This window comes from Erpetoichthys calabaricus, chromosome 4, assembly GCF_900747795.2.
Source record: "Erpetoichthys calabaricus chromosome 4, fErpCal1.3, whole genome shotgun sequence".
Taxonomy (NCBI): Eukaryota; Metazoa; Chordata; class Cladistia; order Polypteriformes; family Polypteridae; genus Erpetoichthys; species Erpetoichthys calabaricus.
The window spans coordinates 111798517-111823975 of NC_041397.2; the positions used below are offsets into that span (position 1 = coordinate 111798517).

Sequence of the window (25459 nt, forward strand, 5' to 3'; positions counted from 1 at the left end):
GCGCCCAGCAACTGGTGCTAAAACTACGCAACACTATAATGAAATCAGCAAATTTAGAAGCAGTGAATTTATATATACACAGTATATATATATATATTTACACTAACAGATGAATATGGTAGTTTTATATGTAAATTTGTGAATAATTTAAAGCAAAGGAAACTTCTAAGGATTTCTAGAATTTCAAACTATGTCATTTACTTCAAGTTTCCATGTAAATCTACTGTAGCCCAATTCAAATGCACTATGACCCACCTCCTGTAGTGTTGGTGCAATGGGTGAAAATTAATATGTAACTAAACATTTTTTTAAGACAATCAGTATTCTAATTTTCAGAAAAACATACCTCTCTATCACCAATTTTAAGTCTAGTGTTAACTGCCTAAATATTAAATGCCAAACATTTCATGATGAATGTAATACCAATTCAAAGGTCTGTGCTTACGAAATCTTAGAATTTAAATAAACCAGAAACATTGTAAAAAATAGGCAGACACACTATTTAAAACTTATGAAATGTATGTACTAAACGTTTACAAGATTAGTACAATACTGAAAGATTTTATTTTGCCATTGAAATGGACAGTAAAAATTGTGAACTATAAACATTAAGAAAAAGAACAATTGTCTTGTCCTAAGAGATTTCAGGAGTTGGTACTTACTAGTTATTATAAGCTATGTGCAAAATGGACATTAACAGTAATAACCCCAGTCCAACAGTGGGCTGCCATTGTTTATAATGCCAAATGCTGAGCTTGTACATGCTGTTGACACTTTTGATCATTCTTGTTATTTTTTGCTTGCTTGCTTGAAGTGTCCACTAAGCTTACTAACAAATTTTAATCCAACAACAGTTAAAAGCCAGAATAAAAATTACACATTGGTTAATAAAACAGCAATTTACATAGGCAACTGTAAACATTTTAGAGAAAAACATCCACTTATTTGTGTCTGATATTATGCATAATGGACAAATCAATTTGAAGAAAGTAACCTATTAAAGAAATACAAAAGGACCGTCAGAACCATGACTATGAAGTACAAAGTAATGTTCCTTACGTGATTTTTTTTTTTTTTTTTAATATAGCTTTGACAATAAATGCCAAAATTCACAGGGAAGTAAGTGTTTTTATTTCACAAAACACACACACTTTGCAATGAATAGTTTTAGTAATATGGTGTCATAATTTAAAAAAATATTCAAATTAAATAAGCATTTTTGTCCAGCAGAAGTAAATGCTAACCTGTACCTATAATAAGGCCTAAATAATATTTTTCTTTGATGTTACCTTTTCACAAATGTAACACATTTAGACACAGCAGCTGACGACATCAGTACAATGTGTAATAGTGTAACCTGGAAGTAAAATAATTCAAGCATCAGTTTAACACTGATGCACAATTAAATGTCAAATGTTTCTGCTAAACATAACAAGTGTTTTTTTTAATCCTTTATTTATCAACTGAAGAGGGTCTTTACAATTAAATGATGTACAGTAGGAGAAAAAAGCTGTGGTCGTGTCACCATGGTAACAATTGTTGTGCCAGTCCCGCAGGCTGATTTTATCAGTCTCTATAGAACTGTTTTTGTAACACCTTGGTGTGAGGATTCAGCTTCACCTATGAAACACAAACTTCAGTCTGGGCATTTGGTTGAGAAAGTAAGCTGCCTTCAGTCTTTTCTTGACTAGATACTGGACATGTCTTTTTCCTGAATAGTCGAAGACTTAGCTGCAGCAACTCATTATCCACCACTGGAGGACTGGTATAAATTTGCTTTGTTGTACCCTGCAAAAGTTGGAAATGGATAGGAAAAGGAAAAGAAAGAACACAAGATATGTCTAATTAAAAAACATACTGAAAAGCTTCATAATTAAAAATAATAGGACTAAATAAATCATCAATTAGCAAAAATATTTAAAAAAAAAAAACAGTGTAAAAATGTTAAAAAAATATACATATATTGTATGTGAGAAATGCTAGACTTACTCATTCATGAACAGTAGAACAATCTATGAACAACAATGTGTGTTGCCCATGGTTATTGTTCTTCAACAGGACTGGCTTGAGCGTAACCTTTTTCTGCAGTAGTTTTATCATTCATGTTCAAGATAGCTTCCTTTGTATTTTGACTAGATTAAGCTATGTATTTTTCAGTTTACAGAAGACCTTGGATTAATACTGCCACTTTAAGGTTTTAGGCACCTGGATTAAAATCCTAGATTAATCAATGTATGGGTTTAGTTAGCAGTTTTTCTTTTTTCTGCAATGCCTTTACCTAGAAACCCTGGCTTCCACTCACATCCTAAAGATAAGAATGATAGATAAACCGGTTAAAATAAAAAAGCCATAAATAAGTGAGTGTGGATAAATGCATACAGTGGATATAAAAAGTCTACACATCCCTGTTAAATAGTGGCTTTTTGTGATGTAAAAAAACTAAACCAAGAAAATCATGTCAAACTTTTTTTCACCTTTATTTTGAAATTTCCACCTATACAAAGAAGGCGAAAACAATTTAGAAAACCTTAAAGGGTTTTTGAAAAGACATTCATCCAGTCTCCCAAACGCATGTGAAAAAATGTGTTGTGTTCTGAGGGGAATAAGGTTCAAATTTTTGGCCATAAACTCTAAAGGAATATTTGGGGCAAAAACAACACAGAAGATAAGCAAAAGAGGACAACTCTCACAGTGAAACATGATAGTGGCGGTATCATAAATTAGGGCTGCTTTATTTCAGCTTTAGTAAAGGTGGGAGGAATCATAAATAGCTCCACAACCAGTGTTTTTGTACGTTTTGATTTTAATATTTTTTTTTTCCCCTGAACAGTTTGTAATTTGTTTTTACCTTCATGGTATAAGCTCCAACTTCACAATAAAGGTGTCTTAACTTCCCAGAATTCTGATTTTGGATCACCTAGTTAACACAGTTGGTTAAATTATCAAGAAGTGAGAAATACGTCAAACCACCCTGACACTGCTTAGAATAGGCTGTCCCTCAAAATAAATCTGCACAAACAAGGAGAAGACTTGTGTGAGAGGCCAATAATCAATTTGAAAGAGCTACAGAGGTCATTAGCTGAGTAAAGATGCATATATCAAGAGCTATATATAACACTGTCCGTTTATTTGGTGGAGGTGGTACAACAGAAGCCACTAGTGAAACAGAATCATATTAATGCACACCTGGCAATTGCCAAAAACCGTGTGAGGTAACCTAGTTGCAATGTATAAAATGATTTTTGGGTCAAACAAGGGCAAAACAGAACTTTACAGGCAAAGTTCAAACAAATACATGTGACATAAAAGCAACATTGTCACCTTAAAACCCACCAGGCCTTAAGTCAAGTATGATGGTGGTAGAATTATGCATGTGAGGCTGCTTTCCAAGAGCAGACGGTGGGCACCTAATTAAAACAGAAGTAAGAATGAATGGTGGAAATTACAAGCAAATGCTAAAAATTTATGTTTGGGTCAAGGTTTAGCTTTCAGGGGAAAAATGATTCCCAAACACAAGGCCCAAGTAACCATGGACTGGATCAAGGACAAAATAGGTAAAAATCATAAAGCTGCCTAGTGACTGCTCTGATCTCAAGCAGATTGAGAATCTGTGCCAATATTTGGAAACTTGGAGCAAATCTGCTTTGAAGAATGGGCCAAAAATGACTTAGTGTGTGAAATGGATACATACCTACCCCCACAAGTCTGACATGTGTCAGAGCTGCAAGAGATAGCTCTCTAAAATACTAAAATGTCTGATGGAAAAAAAAAATGAAAATTGAATGTCCTTTTTCACTTACAGAAAACAATGTTACGTTAAATCTAAATTGTGAGTTTTAGCTCTTTGAAATAAATATACATAAATATAATTTCAGTGTAAGACTTTTTATTTAGTAAATTATATAATTTGTCAAAGGGCTGAATACCTATGTGAGACAATATACAGTATACATATTTATTGAACATCATTTTATTCTTCTATTACTTATATTTGTAAATGTATACTGAGCTAAACTTTTCAGCTGAATGCTAGCTGTATAAAAATAATGAAAGTAAAAAGGCAACTAAATGAAATGTACAATAAACAAACTTCAATTTATCAGAAGACTTTTCACTGGGCTCATCTCTGCATTGAAGTTCAACAAACTGTATTGACCTGCAGAGGGAGCTATTGCTGGCTGAGAACATCCTTTACCTATAATAATCTTCCCCAATGGAAAGAACCAGGACCATGTTGGCAAATCCTGAAAATCTAGACTTTAGGTAAGGATAGCTGTACATACAGAAATAAACCAGGACATGCCTGACAAAGTTTGCAATTTCCCCAAACAGAAAGTCTGCAAATTTTAGGAAAGATAGCTTTCCAGTAGCCTGGACAAGTACATTCTACCATTTTAATATTTAAAAACGTAAATACCGTACAGCAGATTATTGAATATATCTGATATTCACACTGTAGAAACTGTATAACATAGCTTGTCCAGCTTAAGTGTTAATTTGAGGTGACTTGAGATCAGAAAACACAACTGCAACAAGTATTAAACTGTTAGTTTGTGTATGTAGTGCTTGAATTCATATAAACTGTGCAAACGTTTCTTTGCATCAATTCACACAGCATTTACTAGTACTGACCAGTGATAAATGTCCACTAGCCTACATTAAAGAGTATAAGTAACTCTAAATATAAATGTCACTCAGTGCTATTTAATCCATTACATGTTGCTTGAAATCTTTACCTAATATCAGCAAATGGAAGGCAGTGTTTGAAGGAAAAAAAAAAAACACTCATTAACTTTGAAACATCTGCACTGACAGTTTGTCAACATTTTCATTAAATTGAATATAGGAGGACTCTTTCACCTTCAATTCATTCCATAACACACTAAAATATACACAAAAATAATTAAAATGTATCAAAGAAAATTGTATATAATAAAGGTGTACTTTTTATTTGAACTCCCACATGGTGAAAGTAGCTAGAAGTATGCTTTTCTTCATCAAAATAAAAAATGGAGTCTTTCTGTGACCTTGCAAGTTTTACTACTGTATCCTAGAATCACACATGCTGTAAAAGACAATTCAAATCATAATCAGAACATACTTTCCAAGAAACAAAAGCTTTACCATACAGATTTAAGGAATTTAAAAAGAAATACCTTTTCATTCTTTAAGAGTTGTTTGCGTATTGCAATATCTCTTCTGGAGCACAATGCTTTACAACATGGTCCCAAATTGCGCAAAAGGCCAGCTCGCTCTTGTTTCCTTTTTAATGATGCCATGTTTAAGGCACCCAGTTCATGTGTGAAAAGGCCAACAGCATCTACAGTAAAATAATAATAAAAAAAAAATTAATATGTGTTAGACTACAGCCACTGCATTGCTGATTGTGCATTAAAATATTACACATGTTGGGTGAAAAACGCATTGAGAAAATATTGATTTTAAGTATGTGTCAAAAATGTTCACTAATTACTAATGCAGACATTCAAAATGTCCAAGCTTATATTTCATGCATATTCACTGAAGTGCAAAAAGGAGTGATTAATATTTATAAGTGTATTAATAAACACAGATCCTGGAATTTTTCAGTGCACCTAATTGTTCAAATGTCAATGCAAAACTTTGATTCCATAATGCATAAGTGAATACATTACTAATATACCAGTAAATACATAAGCAGGTAGCATTAGTGAACAAAGAAACAAAATCATTTGTTTCCGGTAACATTTAAGAAAATACATACCTTTGGGATCCTCCATTTCTGCATAACACACCTCTTTCACCTTTGAAAAAAGTTGACTGCCTGCAAGTCTTTTGGAAATGCCAGCTCTCAGAAGAACAGCTCCAGGAGTAAATTTCAACAACGCTGCCCCTGCCTCTCTGGGCTCTTTAGGCTGTTTGGGCATTAGGCTAGACCAATCAACATCAATTACATCTACAGGGTCTGCAAAGAACAGAACAAATATAAACTAGGCAAAACTATTTAGGAAGAAATAAAAATGTGTGTCCAAGAGTTACTAAAAGCGTATGATTGTGACCAAAAGTCAGCAATGATTCTACATTTAAAAGGGCACAGTAGACAACAAATTCTTTTTTGGTTCCTGGTATATGAATAAATTTACTTGGTCCACAAATGATAAACAGTCAATACTTGAATATCCTAATGAAGAAAAAAATGCTTATACTTTGGACTTTAAAAAAAAAAATAAAATAAAGACATTTATTTCTTGGTTTGATGGTTTCTGAAAACTGTTAGCCAAAAAAATATTATGTACCAATTTTAAATAATAAACTTAGCAAGTATAAGTGGCACAAACAGGAGCAATGCTTTCTTGACCATGCTAATTAAAAGCATATGGAAAATAAAATTTTCCAAAAAGAAACAATACTTTTAAAAATGCATATTGTTTTATTTAAAAGGAGAAAGAACCATTTACTAATGCAGACAATGTAGTCGGAGAAATCCCCAGAATTTTAATAAAACCTAATCTTGGTGAAAAGCATAATAAAATGGCACCACTTATTAAAGGTTAGCTCAGTATTTTTCAATTTGATGTAATTTTTTTTACAATCATTAAATATGTTAATTTGCCATATGAAAGTACAATCTAAAGTGAAGCATTTTTTTTATATAAATTTAAACAAAAAAAAAAAAAAAACAACCAGCCTGCTCTGGTCTTTTATAACGGCTTTATAGTGGTGGTGAAGGGTACTTGGGTCCCAACACGTAAACAAAAGCCTTAAAATTGAATGAATATATCCACTCTGAAGCAGCAAAGTTAAGAAAACGTGTCTTCCGTATTTCTGAGCCATGCCTTGTGACAGACATAAAAAACCAACATAAAACTGGACAAAATAAATTTAATCATAGATTCTTGGAACTATTTTCATGAGATAAAGTTGTGTTCTTTGTTCAGAAAGTGAAAATGACAATGATGGAGCCAAACCATAACAAGACAGTATCTCCTCAAGCCAATTACCAAATTTTATAGGATATGCAGCATTGCTCTTATTGAGGATATGGTAATAACAGAGGACAACAGCTTTTAGTGAGTAAACTCATGAACGCTAATCAATCCATAAACACATGGGGGAACACGCAAACTCGATGTGCACCCGAGTGTTGTGAGGTACAAATGGTAGCTCTCTGCCTATGATAAAATATTTGTAGTAAACATTCTAAATTTCAACGTGATTAAACATTCTAAATTTCAACGTGATTAACACTAAATGTATGCCTGTAACATATGTCACTTGACTGCATGCTATGCACAGGCCTAATCTTTTTCTTGAAAGACCACCAATGCACAAGGTTTCAAGATAATACAGTGAGGAAGTAAGTATTGTTTGCAAAATAATTTAATAAGCTTATGTATAGTGAAACATCTAGTTGTTTCGCTAACAGTGAAAAGAATTCCCATCCGGGTTTCAACAATGAATATTGCCAATAACAGCACCTGAAGACAACTATTTGTGGTGAAAAGTATATGCCGGACAAAACCACAAAAGCTGGCATACAAAAAGACAAACGGCAAATTGAACTGCACAGCCAGTCTCTTTTTACAATGACTGAATTTGACAACAATAGTTTGCCTTTTCCATTCCTAAAATGACATGGATACATTGTTTTGCAACCTGTCTCTCAAGATGTAGATGAATATTTGCTAATGTTTTTGACTTGAAAAATGTATATATTTGGTAAGTCTGAATGCTTTAATTTTTATGTTGGGACCACAGTGTCTTTCACCTCCACTACAAAGCACAAGAGTAGGCTGCATATGATCTCTGAACCAGTGGGTCACAAAACATTTTTCAGTTATGGGCTGCTGCCGGTGAGTCACAAGTTGATATTATTTATAATGGAGGTGGGCTGCAGCAGATCGATGCTCTGACGATCGGGCTCAAATCGGGTTAAGGCGGGAACACTGCTCTGAACAACACACTTGAATTACCAATGGGACCATATGACAATCAAGCTTGAATTAACAAGGGAACAACCCCCTCCCTCCCCAACAAACACTGATGATCACGTTCAAATTACCAAGAAGGACTCACCCACCACCCTACGAAGATCGAGTTTGAAACACAAAGGGGATCCCTCACCCCCTCTGACAATTATGTTTCTACCACCAAGGGGAGCCCCATTGGGTTGTGAAAGCACCAACATTAGAAAAAGTGTGTCACAACAACTAAAACACTGATTTTAAATATTTTGAAAATGCTTCCATTTTAAACACAATTTTATGTGACATATTAATATATACCTTTGATTAAGAAATAACTTCCAACTTAAAATATACTGAACTTGTCCTTTAACATATGTTCAGTTTAAATATATCATTTCACAAATAATATCAATATTAGTAAGTTTTATTATATGGTATTTTAATTGCGTCATATATAGCTTAGATTGAAGATAACTTGATGAGAATAGATATTTCAAGTGCAACTAATATATCAACTAGTACTGATAAATCTTCAGCTATTTTCTATAAGGCAGATGCAGATAAGAGGTTAGTAGAATTCATATGCCATGATAACACCTCGTAGTACTAGCAACCCTGGGCTCAGACCTGAGAGGGACATGTTCTTCAGGAAGTTCCAGAATGCAAAGGCGGTGAGGATGCCTGAAGAAGTTGGCTATATAAATGGCCCATTAACAGCAATTGTGTGGAGCTTGCAGAAACAGCATCGTAAAAAGCAACTGGTCTAAAATTGCAACATTTTCGAATACTTCACATAAGCATACTGCTAGTATCAATTTGACATGGGGAAAGGAGAACATGTGAGATGGCCAATTGTGGACGGAGCGAGCTGTGTGTACAAACACAAAGGAGGCTCACTCACAATGCTTCTGTAGACTGTATGGGCAATGAACAATGGGCTTAATTGTGGAGACATATATAGATATATATAAATCAAGTAAAACTCTATCGAAATGCTGTAACATGTATCAACTCTCTCTCACACAGTTTTACAGCAGACATGTACACAAGCAAAGAAAGCTGTTTATTCTTCCTTTTGCATACATTGTAGGGTATGCTGTCACAAAATACACAGCCATTATCAGTCTGATATGTGCTGTACTCTTTAGCATTGTTTTGTACATGTACCACACTCTACATACTTTATCTTTTCCCCACATCAAACTGGTGCTGGCTGTGTACTTTGCATACTAATGGCTTTGCTGCTCTCAGGCACTTCACAGGCTTTGATAGTGGCTGCTTATTTTGCATTCCAAGTTGTGTGAAAACATTACACGTTAGATGACACACTGTGTTTTTACTTAAAAGATGTTTGAACTGCAGCCAAATAAAAAAAAACACATGATATTCCAATTAAATGAAATTAGGTAAGTATTTACACTATGTAGAAAGGAAAAGATGGATAACCTGGCATCTTTTCTTCCTCTGCTTGATCTTCCCTCTTCTCACCACTGTCAGCTAAAATTTCATCAAGTTCATCATCACTTATGGGCTCATATTCCTCTCCTCCAGATATCATAGACTGGACATCATCTTGTTTACCATCATCTTCACCTATATTTAAATAAACATTTTAAAATTATTTATTTTATATATATATATATATATATATATATATATATATATATATATATATATATATATATATATATTAGATACAGCATTAGCATGAAGTCACTATAATAAAACCGAGCAAAAAAATGTAAACGTGATCAATGCATTACCATGTATGCTCTCTGGTTTTTCAGATTCAGAAGGCTCTTCAGCTATAAGTGGGCTATCCATCGTCTTCTTCTCTTCTTTTTCAGCTTCTACAGATCCTACTTCACGCAGCAATGGTTCTATTTCTTTCTCTTGCTTGAGCTCTGATCTCTTAATTTCTGCATGAAGTCCAAGTTCTAAGAGTTTCTCACGATCCCGATCTCTTTCATGAGTTTCAGGCAAAAGTCTGTCCCTGTCAGAGTCTATGTCCCTTCTCCTCTGATCCCTGTCCCTCTCTCTCTGCTCTCTACTTCTAGTCTCTCGTCCACGTGACCAGTCTCTGCTTTCAGAATCCCAATCTCGTTGCCTTAAGTCCTTGCGTTCTCTTTCGCGATCTACCAGATCTCTTTCCCTCTCTCTTTCCAGTGCTCTCTCTCTGCTGTCATAGGATCCTGCTCTTGATCTGGCCTGTCTCTCAGACTCCGGAGAGCTTCTTCGTGAGCTATGGCTTCTAGAATCCAAACGATCTAAAAGAAATCATAATTCATTTGAAATCATTATATTTATGTAGGTTCACTTATATTATAGTTATTTAAAACAAAAAGACATCCCGTATCTCCAGAAATTGCAGGAAAAGGAATTTACTCAGTGTCAAATAAATAGCTGTAAAAGGACAGTAGCACTGGCACTACAAAAGATGGTAACAAGTACTCACAAAAATCTTCTTAAGCACAATTGTCCATTGACAGAATGAATGCAGAACTAACTAGCCCCATTCAGCAAGCAAGGCCAACTCCATTAAGTGACCCCGAGTAGGGTTAAACAAATTAGAAAATTGATAGATATATAATATTTAGTTTAGGCCAAATACGAAGTTAAACATAACTGAATAACACATTTTTCGCTTATGTCATTAATGAACTTCTCTGGTTAGATGAAATTGCAAAAATATGATAATTTGTGTCTGAAATCAGAAAAAAATGTTCTTTAAGTATAGACGACAACTCAGATAGACAGATTTTAATTATGTTTATAGACCAAACCTCATTTATTAATATAGACCAATCATTATCACCTGTCCACCTCGACTGAATGTCACTGTATAATACTGCTTACATGACCAAGCACAAGGTGGGGAAAGCCTTTTCAGCCTGGAAAATCCCTCCACTGAAGGGATCAACAATGGCATACAATTGTATTTATCCTGTTTCTAATTGCACAGCCCCCAACCAACCCCTCCCCCTTCACATAGAAAGGACTATGGTTACAAAGGAGAAATAAAATCAAACTATTGAATCAAGCACAACTAGAAACGGGATACAAAAAAAAAAAAAAATTTTATATTATATATATTATGAGGGGCCGTTCAGGAAAAAAAGATTGGTTCATAAATATATACATTGGTTCAGATATATATATCGGTTCAGATATATACATTGGTTGGGATATATTGGTTGAGATATATACATCGGTTTGAATACATCCGCTCAAATATACACATTGGTTGAGATATACAGTATATATTGGTTGATATACATTGGTTTAGATATATACAGTACATCGGTTCAGATACATCCACTCAGATATATACATTGGTTGGGATTTACCCCCAACCAAGACGGCTTACGAAACAAAACACGAAATACATGCAATAATGACAACAATATTGAAGCAATGATGAAGCGAAAGGGAGATGCTAAACTTGGGTGGCCGCATTGTGCCAGCCTGTAAATCCCAACCGATGTATATATCTGAACGGATTTATCTGAATCAATATATATATCTGAACGGATGTATCTGAACCGATGTATATATCTAAACTAGAGGTGGGAATTTAACGCGTTAATTGCGATTAATTAATTTGAAAAAAAGTAATGTGTTAAAACTTCACACTTTGCATTCCAAGCAAAGGGGAATTTTTGTCAATGCACGATTTCCTGGTACACTGATTACATTGATGCACACATCAGAGCTACAAAAATGGAAGAATCGGAAGAAAGCGCGTTGCTAGGACTGATCGGAGGCAAATTTCATTTCAAAAGACTACCCGACGGAAGCCTTGACAAAAGCGTAGATTTGTGCAAACTGTGCAAAAAGGAGTTTGCATACCACCGAAGCACTTCAACCTTACGGTACCATCTAAATGCAAAACATGTTGCAGCGATCACAGAAACTGTGGGAGTTGTTAGCGCTAGCAGTATGAGTTCGAGTACCAACAAAAGGTGTCGGCAGCCCAAACTTGATGAAATGACTGGCTTCAGGACCAAAATTAGTAAGTCAACATCGGTCAAACTTACAAATTCTCTCGCAAAATGGATTGCTCTGGACTGTAGACCACTATCAGTGGTAGAAGATAGGGGGTTAGAAAATGTGCTACAGTTAGCGTCAGGTGATCCAACTTTCCAACTGCCATGCTGAAAGACTATTTCAAGTAAAATTCAACAGCTTTATGACACTGAAAAGCAAGCAAAGTTAGATGCATTACAGAAAGTGGACTTTGTGGCTGTTACTGGGGATCATTGGACTTCCGTAACCGTTAGTAATTCTAACTACATCGGAGTCACTGCACATATTGTTGATGTCACAGACGGGACATGGAATCTACAGTCTTTTGCCCTGACTGTGCAGAAGACAAACACCAGAAACTATGCCGAAAACTGCACTGAGCAGTTTCTCTTTGTGGCAGGGGAATGGGGAATTCAACAAAAAGTCACCACAATTGGAACAGACAGTGCACGAACCATGGTGGCTGCAGCAAGACACCTCCCATTTCAACACATGCCTTGTGTTGCTCACATCTTGCAAAGAACCATCACTGTTAGCCTTGCTGATAGTGGGTTTAGTGATGCAATAGCAAAATGTCGCAAGATAGTGGGTCACTTTAAACACAGCCCTGCTAATATACGGAGGAACTACACCAGGAGCAAACAAGACTGGGGCAACAGAAACAGCCACTCATACAGGATGTTTCCACACGGTGGAATTCAACGATGGATATGGTTTCTCGTCTACTAAAGAATCAAGAGGCTGTTTTTGCTGCTTTAGACAAACAAAAGCACAAGCTAGTCATTTTAACTCCATCAGAGCTGATAAAACTCCAAAAGCTGGTGACTGTCCTTGAGCCATGCAGGTAAATAAAACTTTAACTTATTGTTACTGTTTCTTCAAAAAGCTCTATAGTTGACAGTTTATTGTGTAGATTAATAATTACTTTCTTGAACTGTCTACTACAGGTTTGAGACTGAGCTTCTTGGAGGTGAGATATAGGTCTCATGTTCAGTGGTTTTACCTGTTTTCTGCCACCTGCATCACACCATGGAGGTCTCCGATGATGACTCACACTACTTGGTGAAATTTAAGACCGCCTTCACAAAGGACCTATCCCAACGTGTAGCTACACTCAACCATCAGTGGCTCAAGATAGCTACTGTGCTCGACCCACGCTTTAAGGATTTAAAGTGTCTTGCAAGGGGAGAGCGAGAAGAGGTTTGGACCAGCCTTGAGGCCCTGCTGCAGGAACAGTGTAAAGATGCCACCACAAAGAAGCCAGCAAAGACAAAGAACCTCCTTCTCTCTTCATTGTCTTCAGACTCTGATTCAGATGAGGAAGCCCTGTGTAACAGGGCCCCGAGTTTGTACAGAGCAGAATCCACCATCAGCGAGACAGACTGCCCGCTGCAGTGGTGGTCCAGTCAAGCAGGGACCTACCCACAGTTGTCTGTCCTGGCCCGCAAGTATCTGATTAGTCCTGCCACTTCTGTCCCATGTGAGAGACTGTTCTCACTTGCAGGTCACATAGTAACAAAAAAGAGAGCTGCCTTGAGCTCTGTAAATGTGAACAGGCTAGTTTGTCTAAGTAACTGGCTGAAAGAGACGGACAATAAATAAGCATGGAGGTATTGTGAGTCCAATGGGTTTGTTATTTTTTGCACTAAAATGTTCAATGATCACACTGTTTTAGCCTAATGTACAAAATAATTTTGGCTAAGGTTACTCAGAGTTTAAAGGTGAAGCTGGTCAAATTACCTTTTATGTTTCTGCCTTATTTTTTTAAGAAGAAAAACTGCACTTTAAATAATAATAATAAAAATTTCAACATAAAGACAATACCATTCTGAAAATGTACTTAAATTACTTAAAATAGCACTTTATTTTTAAGTCTGCCCAATTTTAGCCAGGGATATTATTTTTGTTTCTGTTTTGAATTGAAATGCAGTTTAAATGCATTTTTTTTTTCAGAAATTAAAGAGCTTGAGTTTACAATATTCATGTCCATGTCTATTATTTGATTCTGTCGCCCACTAAAACCCTTTTAAATTAAAAAAAAACATTTGCGCTTTGGGGCAAATTTTCTTGAGCGATTAAATGCGATTAATCAAGATTAATTAATTACAGCCTCTAATTAATTAATTTTTTTAATCGACTCCCACCCCTAATCTAAACCAATCTATTTAAACCAATATATATATATATATCTAAACCAAAGTATATCAACCAATATATATATCTCAACCAATGAATATATTTGAACGGATGTATTCAAACCGATGTATATATCTGAACGGATGTATCTCAACCAATGTATATACTGTATATCAGAATGGATCTATGCAAAATAATTTATATATATCTCAACTAATGTATCTAAACCAATGTAAATATCTGAACGGATGTATCTCAACCAATGTATATACTGTATATCAGAATGGATCTATGCAAAATAATTTATATATATCTCAACTAATGTATCTAAACCAATGTAAATATCTGAACGGATGTATTCAAACCGATGTATATATCTCAACCAATGTATCCCAACCAATGTATATATCTGAACCGATATATATATATCTGAACGGATGTATTAAAACCAATGTATATATTCCAACCAATGTATCCAAACCAATATATATATCTGAACCAATCTTTTTTTCCTGAACGGCCCCTCAGAATAAAAATAAATAAATATATATATATATATATATATATATATATATATATATATATATATATATATATACATATACACACACACACACACAGTGCATCCGGAAAGTATTCACAGCGCATCACTTTTTCCACATTTTGTTACAGCCTTATTCCAAAATGGATTAAATTCATTTTTTTCCTCAGAATTCTACACACAACACCCCATAAGGACAACGTGAAAAAAGTTTACTTGAGGTTTTTGCAAATTTATTAAAAATAAAAAAACTGAGAAAGCACATGTACATAAGTATTTACAACCTTTGCTCAATACTTTGTCAATGCACCTTTGGCAGCAATTACAGCCTCAAGTATTTTTGAATATGATGCCACAAGCTTGGCACACCTATCCTTGGCCAGTTTCGCCCATTCCTCTTTGCAGCACCTCTCAAGCTCCATCAGGTTGGATGGGAAGCGTCGGTGCACAGCCATTTTAAGATCTCTCCAGAGATGTTCAATCGGATTCAAGTCTGGGCTCTGGCTGGGCCATTCAAGGACATTCACAGAGTTGTCCTGAAGCCACTCCTTTGATATCTTGGCTGTGTGCTTAGGGTAGTTGTCCTGCTGAAAGATGAACCGTCACCCCAGTCTGAGGTCAAGAGCGCTCTGGAGCAGGTTTTCATCCAGGATGTCTCTGTACATAGCTGCAGTCATCATTCTCTTCATCCTGACTAGTCTCCCAGTTCCTGGCGCTGAAAAGCATCCCCACAGCATGATGCTGCCACCACCATGCTTCACTGTAGGGATGGTATTGGCCTGGTGATGAGCGGTGTCTGGTTTCCTCCAAACGTGGCGCCTGGCATTCACACCAAAGAGTTAAATCTTTGCCTTATCAGACCAGAGAATTTTCTTTCTCATGGTCTGAGAGTCCTTCAGGTGCCTTTTGGCAAACTCCAGGCGGGCTGCCATGTGCCTTTTACTAAGGAGTGGCTTCCGTCTGGCCACTCTACCATACAGGCCTGATTGGTGGATTGCTGCAGAGATGGTTGTCCTTCTGGAAGGTTCTCAGACAATTCCTTTTACTTCATGTTTGGTTTGTGCTCTGACATGAACTGTCAACTGTGGGACCTTATATAGACAGGTGTGTGCCGTTCCAAATCATGTCCAATCAACTGAATTTACCACAGGTGGACTCCAATGAAGCTGTAGAAACATCTCAAGGATGATCAGAGGAAACAGGACGCACCTGAGCTCAATTTTGAGCTTCATGGCAAAGGTTGTGAATACTTATGTACATGTGCTTTCTCAATTTTTAAATTTTTAATAAATTTGCAAAAATCTCAAGCAAACTTTTTTCATGTTGACATTATGGGCTGTTGTGTGTAGAATTCTGAGGAAAAAAATGAATCCATTTTGGAATAAGGCTGTAACATAACAAAATGTGGAAAAAGTGATGAGCTGTGAATACTTTCCGGATGCACTGTATATATATATATATATATATATATATAATGCATGCTGCTGTTGACCCCTTTAGTGTGGGGGGCAGGGGGGATCATACCATGTAAAAGTCTCTTGTGCTTGAAACGTAGCGACAGTTGCCTTTGACCCAAAAATGGCCAAGAAACACTGGTTTAGGTGTGTGTGTGTGTGTGTGTGTCTAGTTCAAGGAAGGCCCTATTCAGTGCTGTTTAATTGACCAGGAAAGCAATGACATTGTCCCCACCCATGTAACCGAGCACTGAAAGAAGCTGGTATGAAAACACATGTATTTACGTTGTTTATTCTAGACATGAAATGCAAGAAAAAAGAAAAAACAACACAATAAGTTAACAAAAACACTAAATGTGTAAATGTCTGTGGGGCAACTGCAACAGAAGGCAGGAGAAGATATGTGAATTTCAGCACAAAAACCCCAATCTACTGCACAAAATGTAAGGTCTTTCTGTATCTAGTGATAAACAGAAATTGTTTCATGGATAAGTATGTAATTATACACACATAGTTACATATTGTTGACTTGTTGCTTCAGGAAGATATATAGTGAGTGAATGTGTGTGTGTGCATATATTTTTTTCTAAAAAACAAAAAAAAATATATAACACAACTGCAATATTTGTTCTGAGAGATTATGTGCAAGACACTAAATGTTTCCAAACAGGCACACAATGTTTCCAAAATGGTGAACACCTTGTGCCACACAGTTAGTAAATGTATAAGTTCTTACATCTTTTCACTTGTGGCTATCAAGTTTGTTACGTGTCCTATTACAATTGACGAACAAACAGGCCCCAGCCTGTTAAATGATTGTTTACCTTTTTTGTAAGTTACTTTGCATAAAAGAGTCTGCTAAGCAAATAAATGTAGATGTACACAGTATAACTTTGCAATGATATGGGAAATGACACCTAAATTTGGAACAATGATAGCTGATTGATTAAGACACAAAAGAAAACCAAGACTAGGGTTAGGCATTGTAAAATGTCTTGGTTGTGTTCTTTTTTAGACAGAAAATCCGTGAAGCACCAATTTTTTGTGCTTTACTTAGTTAATATTGGTATAAACAAAATGTTTTTAATCATATAAATACTTTTAAAATGTGGAGTGTTGTACACACTACACTCTTCAGCCATTTGCAGCTCCTTTATTACATTAAGCAGTATAATAGCCATGTATTTTGGAGTGCATAACTTGGGCACAATAATGCCAAAAAACCGTTAGGATGTAAGTGGTTTTAATAATTGTTGCACATAGTGTATTTGGCAGTGATTCAGTCAAACTTTTTTTTCCTTTCCTATCTTCTAATTTGGCACTTTGTTATTTTACTTTTTTTTTTTCTTTTAACTCTACTTGAAAATGATTGCAGAGCTAAGTGTGTTTAATATAAGACTGCTACTATATAAAAAATACCCTGTATCATACTGAAAATTGTCACATTCAGTTAGATCTCTTAAAAGGCATTACCTGAAGATGTGCTACGACTTGGTTCTCCCCGCTTAAGTTGATCAATACGTGATTTTCTCTCAACAGGAGGCTCAACAACAGTATTCCTTTCACGTTCTCTGTCCCGAGACCTTCTATGTAATCGCTGCCTTCTGCCAGTTTGGTCATCTCCACTGCGATGTGCAGATTCATTTGATGGAGACCTCAAGCGACTTGAAGTGCGACTTTGGTTGCTGCCAAGACTGCTACTACGCTTCTTCTCAGGTGGTTTGCGATGATGTTGGCTCAGCAGTGGCTGCACAGCAGTCTGCTGTTGAGACTGCTCCTCTGCTGCTGCTGGCAAAACCTGAGGTGATTCAACTTTTTCAGTTACAGTTTTTTTCTGCTTCTTCTTTGGTGTATCAACTACAACCTTTTCAACAGGTTGAGACACAATTTCAGTGCGATCAGGGACATCATCTTCAGACCAGTCACTAAAGGTAGCATCACAGACCTTAGGTTGTGGGGCCACTTCCTCTGTGTTATTTTTTTCCACAACCTGAGCTACAAAATCCCCCTTCACATTTGGGGATATGTCTAATGGAGGAGTCCTGGGACCTCTTTTTTTTTTACTTGGCTGGTGAGAAGCATTTTCCTCCTCGGAGATATCAGACTCTCCTCCACGGGAACGCTTACATTTCTTCTCCACGTTTTTTTTCTTCTGAACCTTTCTAGGAGACAAGAGGGGCTCTTCGGAAGCAGGAGGTTCTGGGTTAAATCTTTCTGCTACACTACCTTCCTCATCTTTCCGATTCTTTTTCAAAGCTTTTTTCTGAGGCTTAGCCTTTTTTTTGCTTTCATCATGGGTCTTGCTTATAACTTCTCTGTCATCAGCTGGCTGATGGACGACAGGTTCAGAAGCTGGCACTTCTTTGCTCCTTTTAGCTTCAGTGGTTCCTGAAGTTGTATCAGGAATGTGATCTCTTTGACGTTCTACTCTATTTAACCCTCTTTCCCTATGCTCTGGTTCATCATATCTAGTTCTGTCTTTTCTTTCAATTTTCCTATCATCGTCTTTCCAGCGAGTACTTTTCTCCTCCAAGACCTTTTGCGGTGAGCGATTGGACTCTTGTGGACGGACAACTTGGCTAAGCAATCTATGCTTCTCACCTGAAAATATATAATTTATAATTAATTTAAAGACCAAATATCTTTTTTTTTTTTAAAGTTTAGTAAAATAGCACATTCACTTTGAAAAAAAGACACAGGTAAAAAGAGGTAAACATACATAAATAAAACATTTGCAATAATCAATTAATGATAAAAGTACAATTTTTTAAGAAGTTTGTTTGAATTTTAGCTTTTAGCTATAGAATTTCAGAAAGCTCACAAACAAATACAAGGAAATGGTACTAGCCTGGAGACTATAGATAAGCAAAACAAGATGACAGTAAACAATACATACTATTTTAACTTAAGTAATTTATATAATCTTACTTTTTTCCTCTGAACTGTTATAACCTTCACTATCAGGAGACTGATCGCGAGCTCTTTTGGGAGAGGGTCGAGGACTGGGACTGCTTTCAGCTCGGCGTCTCTTCCTTATGGACATAAGGAAAGAAAAAAAAAGTAAAAAAAATTAAAAATACTAGTACTAAACTCTAAAGATGGTTTATGTTATCTTTTACGAAAAAGAAACCTGTAAAAATAGTTTTTAAATCTGAAATCTAAATAAATAGAAAAAAAGTTATGTTAAAGCAGTAACTGTTAGCTCCATAAATGTCCTTCTGTTGGAGTTACTTTTAAAAAGCTTAAGATGTTTCTGAGAACTATGATTATTTCCATGCTACATCATTTCAATGCAGAGATGAAACATGGATTTTCCTTAAAGTGATTCCTGGACTCATGTTAACATGTAAAAATAACTACAAAAACACAACTATTCACTTGATGTTGCAGAGACTGTTGAATGAAACTGTTAACACTTTTCTACTACTTACCCATATAGATAACGTGCAGTTAATATACTTTCGGGGAATAAAAAGAATATTTAAGTTTGTCAGAAGAAAGCATTTAACTTGAACATACTGCAAATGCATTGCCTTCTTTAGGCACTACCGAAAGAGCAGTGGATACAAATTTGGCAGTGAAATGCTTGGTGATTAGTGGTACAAAACTGATTTTGGGGGCAGGTAAAAAAATCAATGCCAGAAGAGCTGAATGAGTTTTGAATGGTAGGAATACAATGTGGTAATTTTATTTTTTTTTTTGTTATTATTCTGTTCAAGGACAGTCTTGTATGAAAAGGTGATTCTTAATGAAAAATCATAACCTTAACTTGTTTGTCTGTGCAGGCAATTTCTTTAAAATGCTTAAAAAAAAAAGTATTCTGAAGTTTAGCCTTACATTTACAGTAGTTACCTGTGAAGTGCTTATATATGTAATATTTTAAAGTTTACATATCCATATAAACCTAGGATGAGAGGACTGAGTGTTTTTGGCATTTTCTTTAGAGTCGGAAGCCCAATTTCCATTTTACCCCATAAACCAAATTTCATGCAAGCCCTTGATTCTTTGGGATCTTTCACAAGAACAATAAGATACAATGGTTTTGAGTCAACAGCAGCAAGGTAGGATGTGAGTGAACATGTGTAGTTCAGACAGAAATTGCATCATGGCGGTTTCTAAATTAATCTTTCTGCTGTCATTTTACTATACAAGTCTGGGTACATGGGAAATGCCTGTCCACAGTATTGATATGATTAAATTCGTCAATTATTTTATTATTTTTTTCATTATTAGAAGGTAATGCATGTGCTATTATAACAAACTTTCAGTAATTCTTCTTCTACCAGCACAAATATCCTTTTGAATGCTCTCTAAGGTAAGAAAGTCCCTCTCTATTTAAACAACAAATTAAATTAGCAATACACTGTAAAAAAAAATAAAAAAAATCATACAGCGTCATTTTTATATAAACACACCACCACTGAAATTTAACCCTGTTTGAAATAACCTTTTATAAGAAATACTGTATATATAAGTAAGGCCAAATCTTACAGGAAAATCTATTTTTAAAAAAATCCCCTCAAGAGAATCACATTTTGTTTGTTTGCATTGAAAAGCTCTGAAAGTGTTTTTTTTTTTTTTTTGGAAAAACAAGTAGAAAATCCTTCACCAAGCGTTGGGGTGATTATAACCAGAAAAACTAAGTACATTTTATACTAATAAAAATGCGAAGGTATGTGTTTTACTATGATATTCTTGCCGATGTCCTTCAAACTCATCATTAATTAACTTAAAGGATAAGATATGAATATATTTTATTGCCAAAAACTTGCATTTGTTGTGTGAAACATTATTCAGAAAAAAATGCACCCTAGTAACTTAACAATTACAGTCAAGAGCACACCAAAACAAGTCTTTAAATACAGTAGTACACATTCTAGAAAAGAGTGCATTCCTTTATTCTGTGTTGACACTCTATATCCAATGTCTAGAATAAATGCCATTTCCAATTGCAGATAACATCTTTTGGAATTCTTGTTCTTACAACAGACATGCGCAGTCTTCTAATATGCTTTACATGTTCAGAAATTTACATCTGCCTTCTGAAATGCAGTTATTCACTAAATGATGAAATATTTAATTTAGAACCAGTTTTATTGTTTTTATTATTCTGTTTAGGATACATTGTTCTACCTCTCACAACACTCACAACTGGTCCACCCATAAGAAAAAAAATGACCTTCATGAAGGTACAATGCAGGTACATGCTCTGGGCAGAGCAACTGTACTTCTTTGTACTACTGAATGAATTCAGATATGAAATCAAATTTTAAAAGCATGACATCAAGTCTAATTCCAAAACCACTTGTGTTCTGTTTTGCCCATGTACTTCTGGTTTCATTTACTTTATTTCAATTTTTTCCGAACTAGTTAGCAATAACTTATATTTCTAAATAATATTATAAGTGCATATAACTAAATACGTTAATTAATATGTTCAGGTATTACAGAATTAATACTTTAAGTGGAGATATATGATATAAATAATAACTCTGAAATGAATAATCAAATCAAATCTTTTTATTTTGGAAATCAGTCTGTAATGAAACTGCAAAATTAACATTTAGTTTATTCATTTTCTAGAAAATTATTCAAACTCCTTCATTTTCCACATAATTTTTGTATTGTAGATTCAATTTTAAATGGATAAACTGTCCCCTAATGGCAGAGATGAAAACATAAAAAGGCAATTTATTAAAAATCAAAATCTAATAAAATCTATCATTCATATACAGCTTTACTTCAGTGTCAATACTGTATGTGGGTATGAAGAAAAAGCCACCACCACATCATTCATAAATGGAAAGAAGAAAATATTACCATCTTCACCATCGAACCTGCAGTATCCTCTAAATAATGCATATTCAATAACATATAATGAGTGGTATGTAAACTGCAGCAGTGTGGCAATGTACACTAAAGTATGGATGGTTAGTGTAGCTATTCACCTTGCAACGTTTAAAGGTATGCTGAACATCCAAATAAAATTTTTAAATGTCTATTTTAAAACTCAACATGTAGATATCACAAAAGGTTACTTGCTTAACATATTAAGACCATGTCACAATAGATTTCCAGTGATTTTCAGATGCAGGCTTCATTTATGTAATCTTAGCGATTCAGAGGTAGTTCTACACTCCCGTAACTGCCAGTCATGCAGTCTGACTTGCTTCAATTAGTCTGTGACATGTCCAGAGGTTTGACAGAGCAAGCTCCTGTGAAAGAAAACCTGTCTGTGTATGTGACAGCTGAAAACTAACGAGCACCTCCTTGGAAGAACAATGCATATAATGCAGCCATAAAGAATACGGAACAAGGATGTTTTAGACCTCAAAAACAGAAAAGAGTTTTGACTGATGTCTCATGTTTTACATACCATAACAAAAAGAAAACAAAAGTGTGGGGGGGAGGTAGAGTTTGTAGTTGAACTCTCCATTCCTGTTAAACTTTTGTACAGAACTAACTGGCTGTGTCAGGCAGCAGCACTGTACTGGCTGTCAGAAACAGCAGTGAGCATGACCGTGTTGAAAAACATCATGCTGTCTCTTCATGCCCAGGAATTTTTAGTTCTGTATAATGACACTGTCTGCTGATGAAATGAACAACTGCAGTCGCCAAGTCTGACATAACCTCCAACTAGAAATCGTATAAATGTGTCTTCAGCTTTAGTTTAGTTGAGAGTGTGAATGGGGAAATGGGCACACAATACTATTGGTGCATACTGTTTATTCAGAGCGCATTGCATGACCCCTAAATGGTATTTTGACCTTGAAAAAGAAGGTGTTTGTTGTACAACATAAGAAATACGGGGATGTTTATAGAACAATTTAATTAAATAGTTAAATACATGAAAATATACATGCAGTGCATTGAAAAAGCATTCAGCCCCAAAAACATTTCTACATTTTATTCTCTCTTAGTTTAATATAGTGTAAGTTTCTAAAAATTTTCTAGCTGACCTACACTATACATCATGTCAAAATTAACAAATTGAAAACCTTTCATTAATTAATTAATTAGTCAAGAAATACACATAATTGCGAGATTTAAAAAGTATTCCTTTCCTTTGTAAATATAACTAGGTTGCAATGATTAGTCGACTACAAAAAATCGTTGACGCAGATTTTTTTATTCTCAACGCGTCATAAACAGAACCTTCAATAGAGGCTCCAGTAACAAAGAACCACATTGTTTTTTGTAACTGCAATAATAATACATTTTATTTATACAAGGCACCTTTCTGAGAACTCAAGGACAACGAACAAACAATAAATAAATAAATAAAAGACACAATTATAAACAACTTAAAACATCAGAAAATCTAAGAATTAAAACCAAACAAAACCACTATAATCAGAAGGAAAAAGAAAAATCCATTTTAAACAGATGTGTTTTAAGTTTACATTTGAAGGATGAATATGATTTGATATTTCGGAGCTCCGCAGGTAATGAATTCCAGAGCTTGGGAGCAGAACGGCTGAAAGCTCTGCTCCCCATGGTGGTTAGACGGGCGGGAGGGACAGTCAGATGGGTGGAGGAAGAGGATCTAAGGTTACGGGATGGAATGGCAACATGAAGAAGGTCAGACAGATATGGAGGGGCGAGGTTATGGATGGCCTTAAATGTTAATAGCAGAATCTTAAAATCAATACGAAACTTGATCGGGAGCCAATGAAGCTGCTGCAAGACCGGAGTAATATGGTGAATAGATGGGGTTCGAGTGATGATATGTGCTGCAGAATTCTGGACTAACTGAAGCTTATAAAGAGATTTATTAGGGAGACCAAAGAGGAGTGAATTGCAGTAGTCCAGCCGAGAAGTGAAAAGACTATGAACAAGAATGGCAGTGGTATGAGGAGTGATGGAGGGACGAATGCGATTAATATTACGTAGGTGGAAGTAAGGTGACCGGGTGATGTTATTAATGTGACATTGGAAAGATAGAGTACTGTTGAGGATGACACCCAGACTCTTGACCTGAGATGATGGAGAAACAACAGAGTTATCAATAATAAGGAAAGATTATTGATTTTGGATGATGATGATTTTGAACCAATGAGAATAGCCTCAGTTTTGTCACTGATTAATTTAAGAAAATTCGAAGAAAACCAGGATTTAATTTCAGAAATGCAGTCAATAAGCGAGGGTGGTGGAAAAGAGGAGATGGGTTTACCAGCAAGGTAGAGCTAGGTGTCATCAGCATAACAGTGAAAATTAATGTTATTTTTGTGAAAAATATTGCCAAGGGGAAGAAGGTAAATAATAAAAAGAAGAGGCCCCAGGGCTCTCCAGAAGTAAGAGCGGTGGGTTAGGATGTGAAGGTTTTAAGCTGTATGAACTGAGTGCGGCCTGAGAGGTTGGATCTAAACCAATCAATGCACTACATGAACGTCTGGGGGCAGTATCGTTTGTTATTGTTTGTCAAGACTGCACACAGTCCTACCGACGAAAGAAGAATGTCTGAGGAGAAGAAGAATGTAGAGGAAAATAAACGTGGTTGCAATGGTGAGTCGGATAGAGGAGGGGGAAGGAAATGGAAAAAAATCGAGACAGAAACTTTCTAAAGTGTGGGAGCACTTCACTGAAAAAGAAAAAAAAGTTGAATGCAGATTATGCAAAGTGGAGCTTTCTTTTCATGGCAACAGCACCGTGATGCATGAGCATCTGAAACGCAAGCATCCTGGAGCTGTGATGCTGCCGTCTCTTGAGAATTTATGCTGCCGCTGTTAGTTGGTTAGTTAGGGTCAGATCAGGAGGGGAGGGAGAGCGTGAATGAGACTGAGAAAATAAAAGTTAACAAAGTTAACTTTTACAAGTAACAAATTTACACCCGATCTGCTCGTTTTCAAATAATATTGCATTAGTGCGATGATATTTTCTGATTGGTACTATTCAGGTCATACAATGATTTCTTCAAAATGTCACATATATTTATTTGTCTCTTTCTTTTTTTTTCCCTGGTGCTGCGCGCTGACACCAGAAGGCGTGAGCTTATTCAGTGCTAGCAGGAGCACGCAGGTGGCTGGTTGCTTGTACTATAACAAGCATGACCTGGCGGCAATCAAAGCACATGTACTGTGCAAGGCATGTACAGGGTCCACTGAGAAAAGAAGAGCGTTCATGGCTCACCTTGCAGAGGAGCATTCTTTCCCCTGCATGTCCTGTACATACTGGGCAAGGTTTTTGGGGGGGAACCCGGTCATTGATTACAACTGCAAGAAGGTAGACGAATGAATATGAATAATGTTGCATCCGTGCCACAATGTTTTCCGAAATGTACTATAAGGTCATAAAATGAATAATTCCAAATATCATATATACCTATGTCTCTGTTTTTTTGTCAGTGTGGCTGCTTT

The 25459-nt window shown here is 35.7% G+C and overlaps 1 protein-coding gene across 1 annotated transcript in view; it reads right to left on the reverse strand.

Moving 5' to 3' along the window:
• Positions 1-501: 501 nt before the first annotated feature.
• zc3h13 (zinc finger CCCH-type containing 13) overlaps positions 502-25459 on the reverse strand; it is a 117644-nt gene continuing 92686 nt past the window's right edge. Inside the window, exons 14-20 of the mRNA XM_051927369.1 lie at positions 19032-19135; positions 17577-18704; positions 9710-10213; positions 9393-9539; positions 5744-5944; positions 5157-5320; positions 502-1788 (exon numbers count right to left, since the gene is read on the reverse strand). Coding sequence (XP_051783329.1) covers positions 1621-1788; positions 5157-5320; positions 5744-5944; positions 9393-9539; positions 9710-10213; positions 17577-18704; positions 19032-19135 — 2416 coding nt within the window. The 3' untranslated portion in view covers positions 502-1620. The remainder of the gene's footprint in view (positions 1789-5156; positions 5321-5743; positions 5945-9392; positions 9540-9709; positions 10214-17576; positions 18705-19031; positions 19136-25459) is intronic.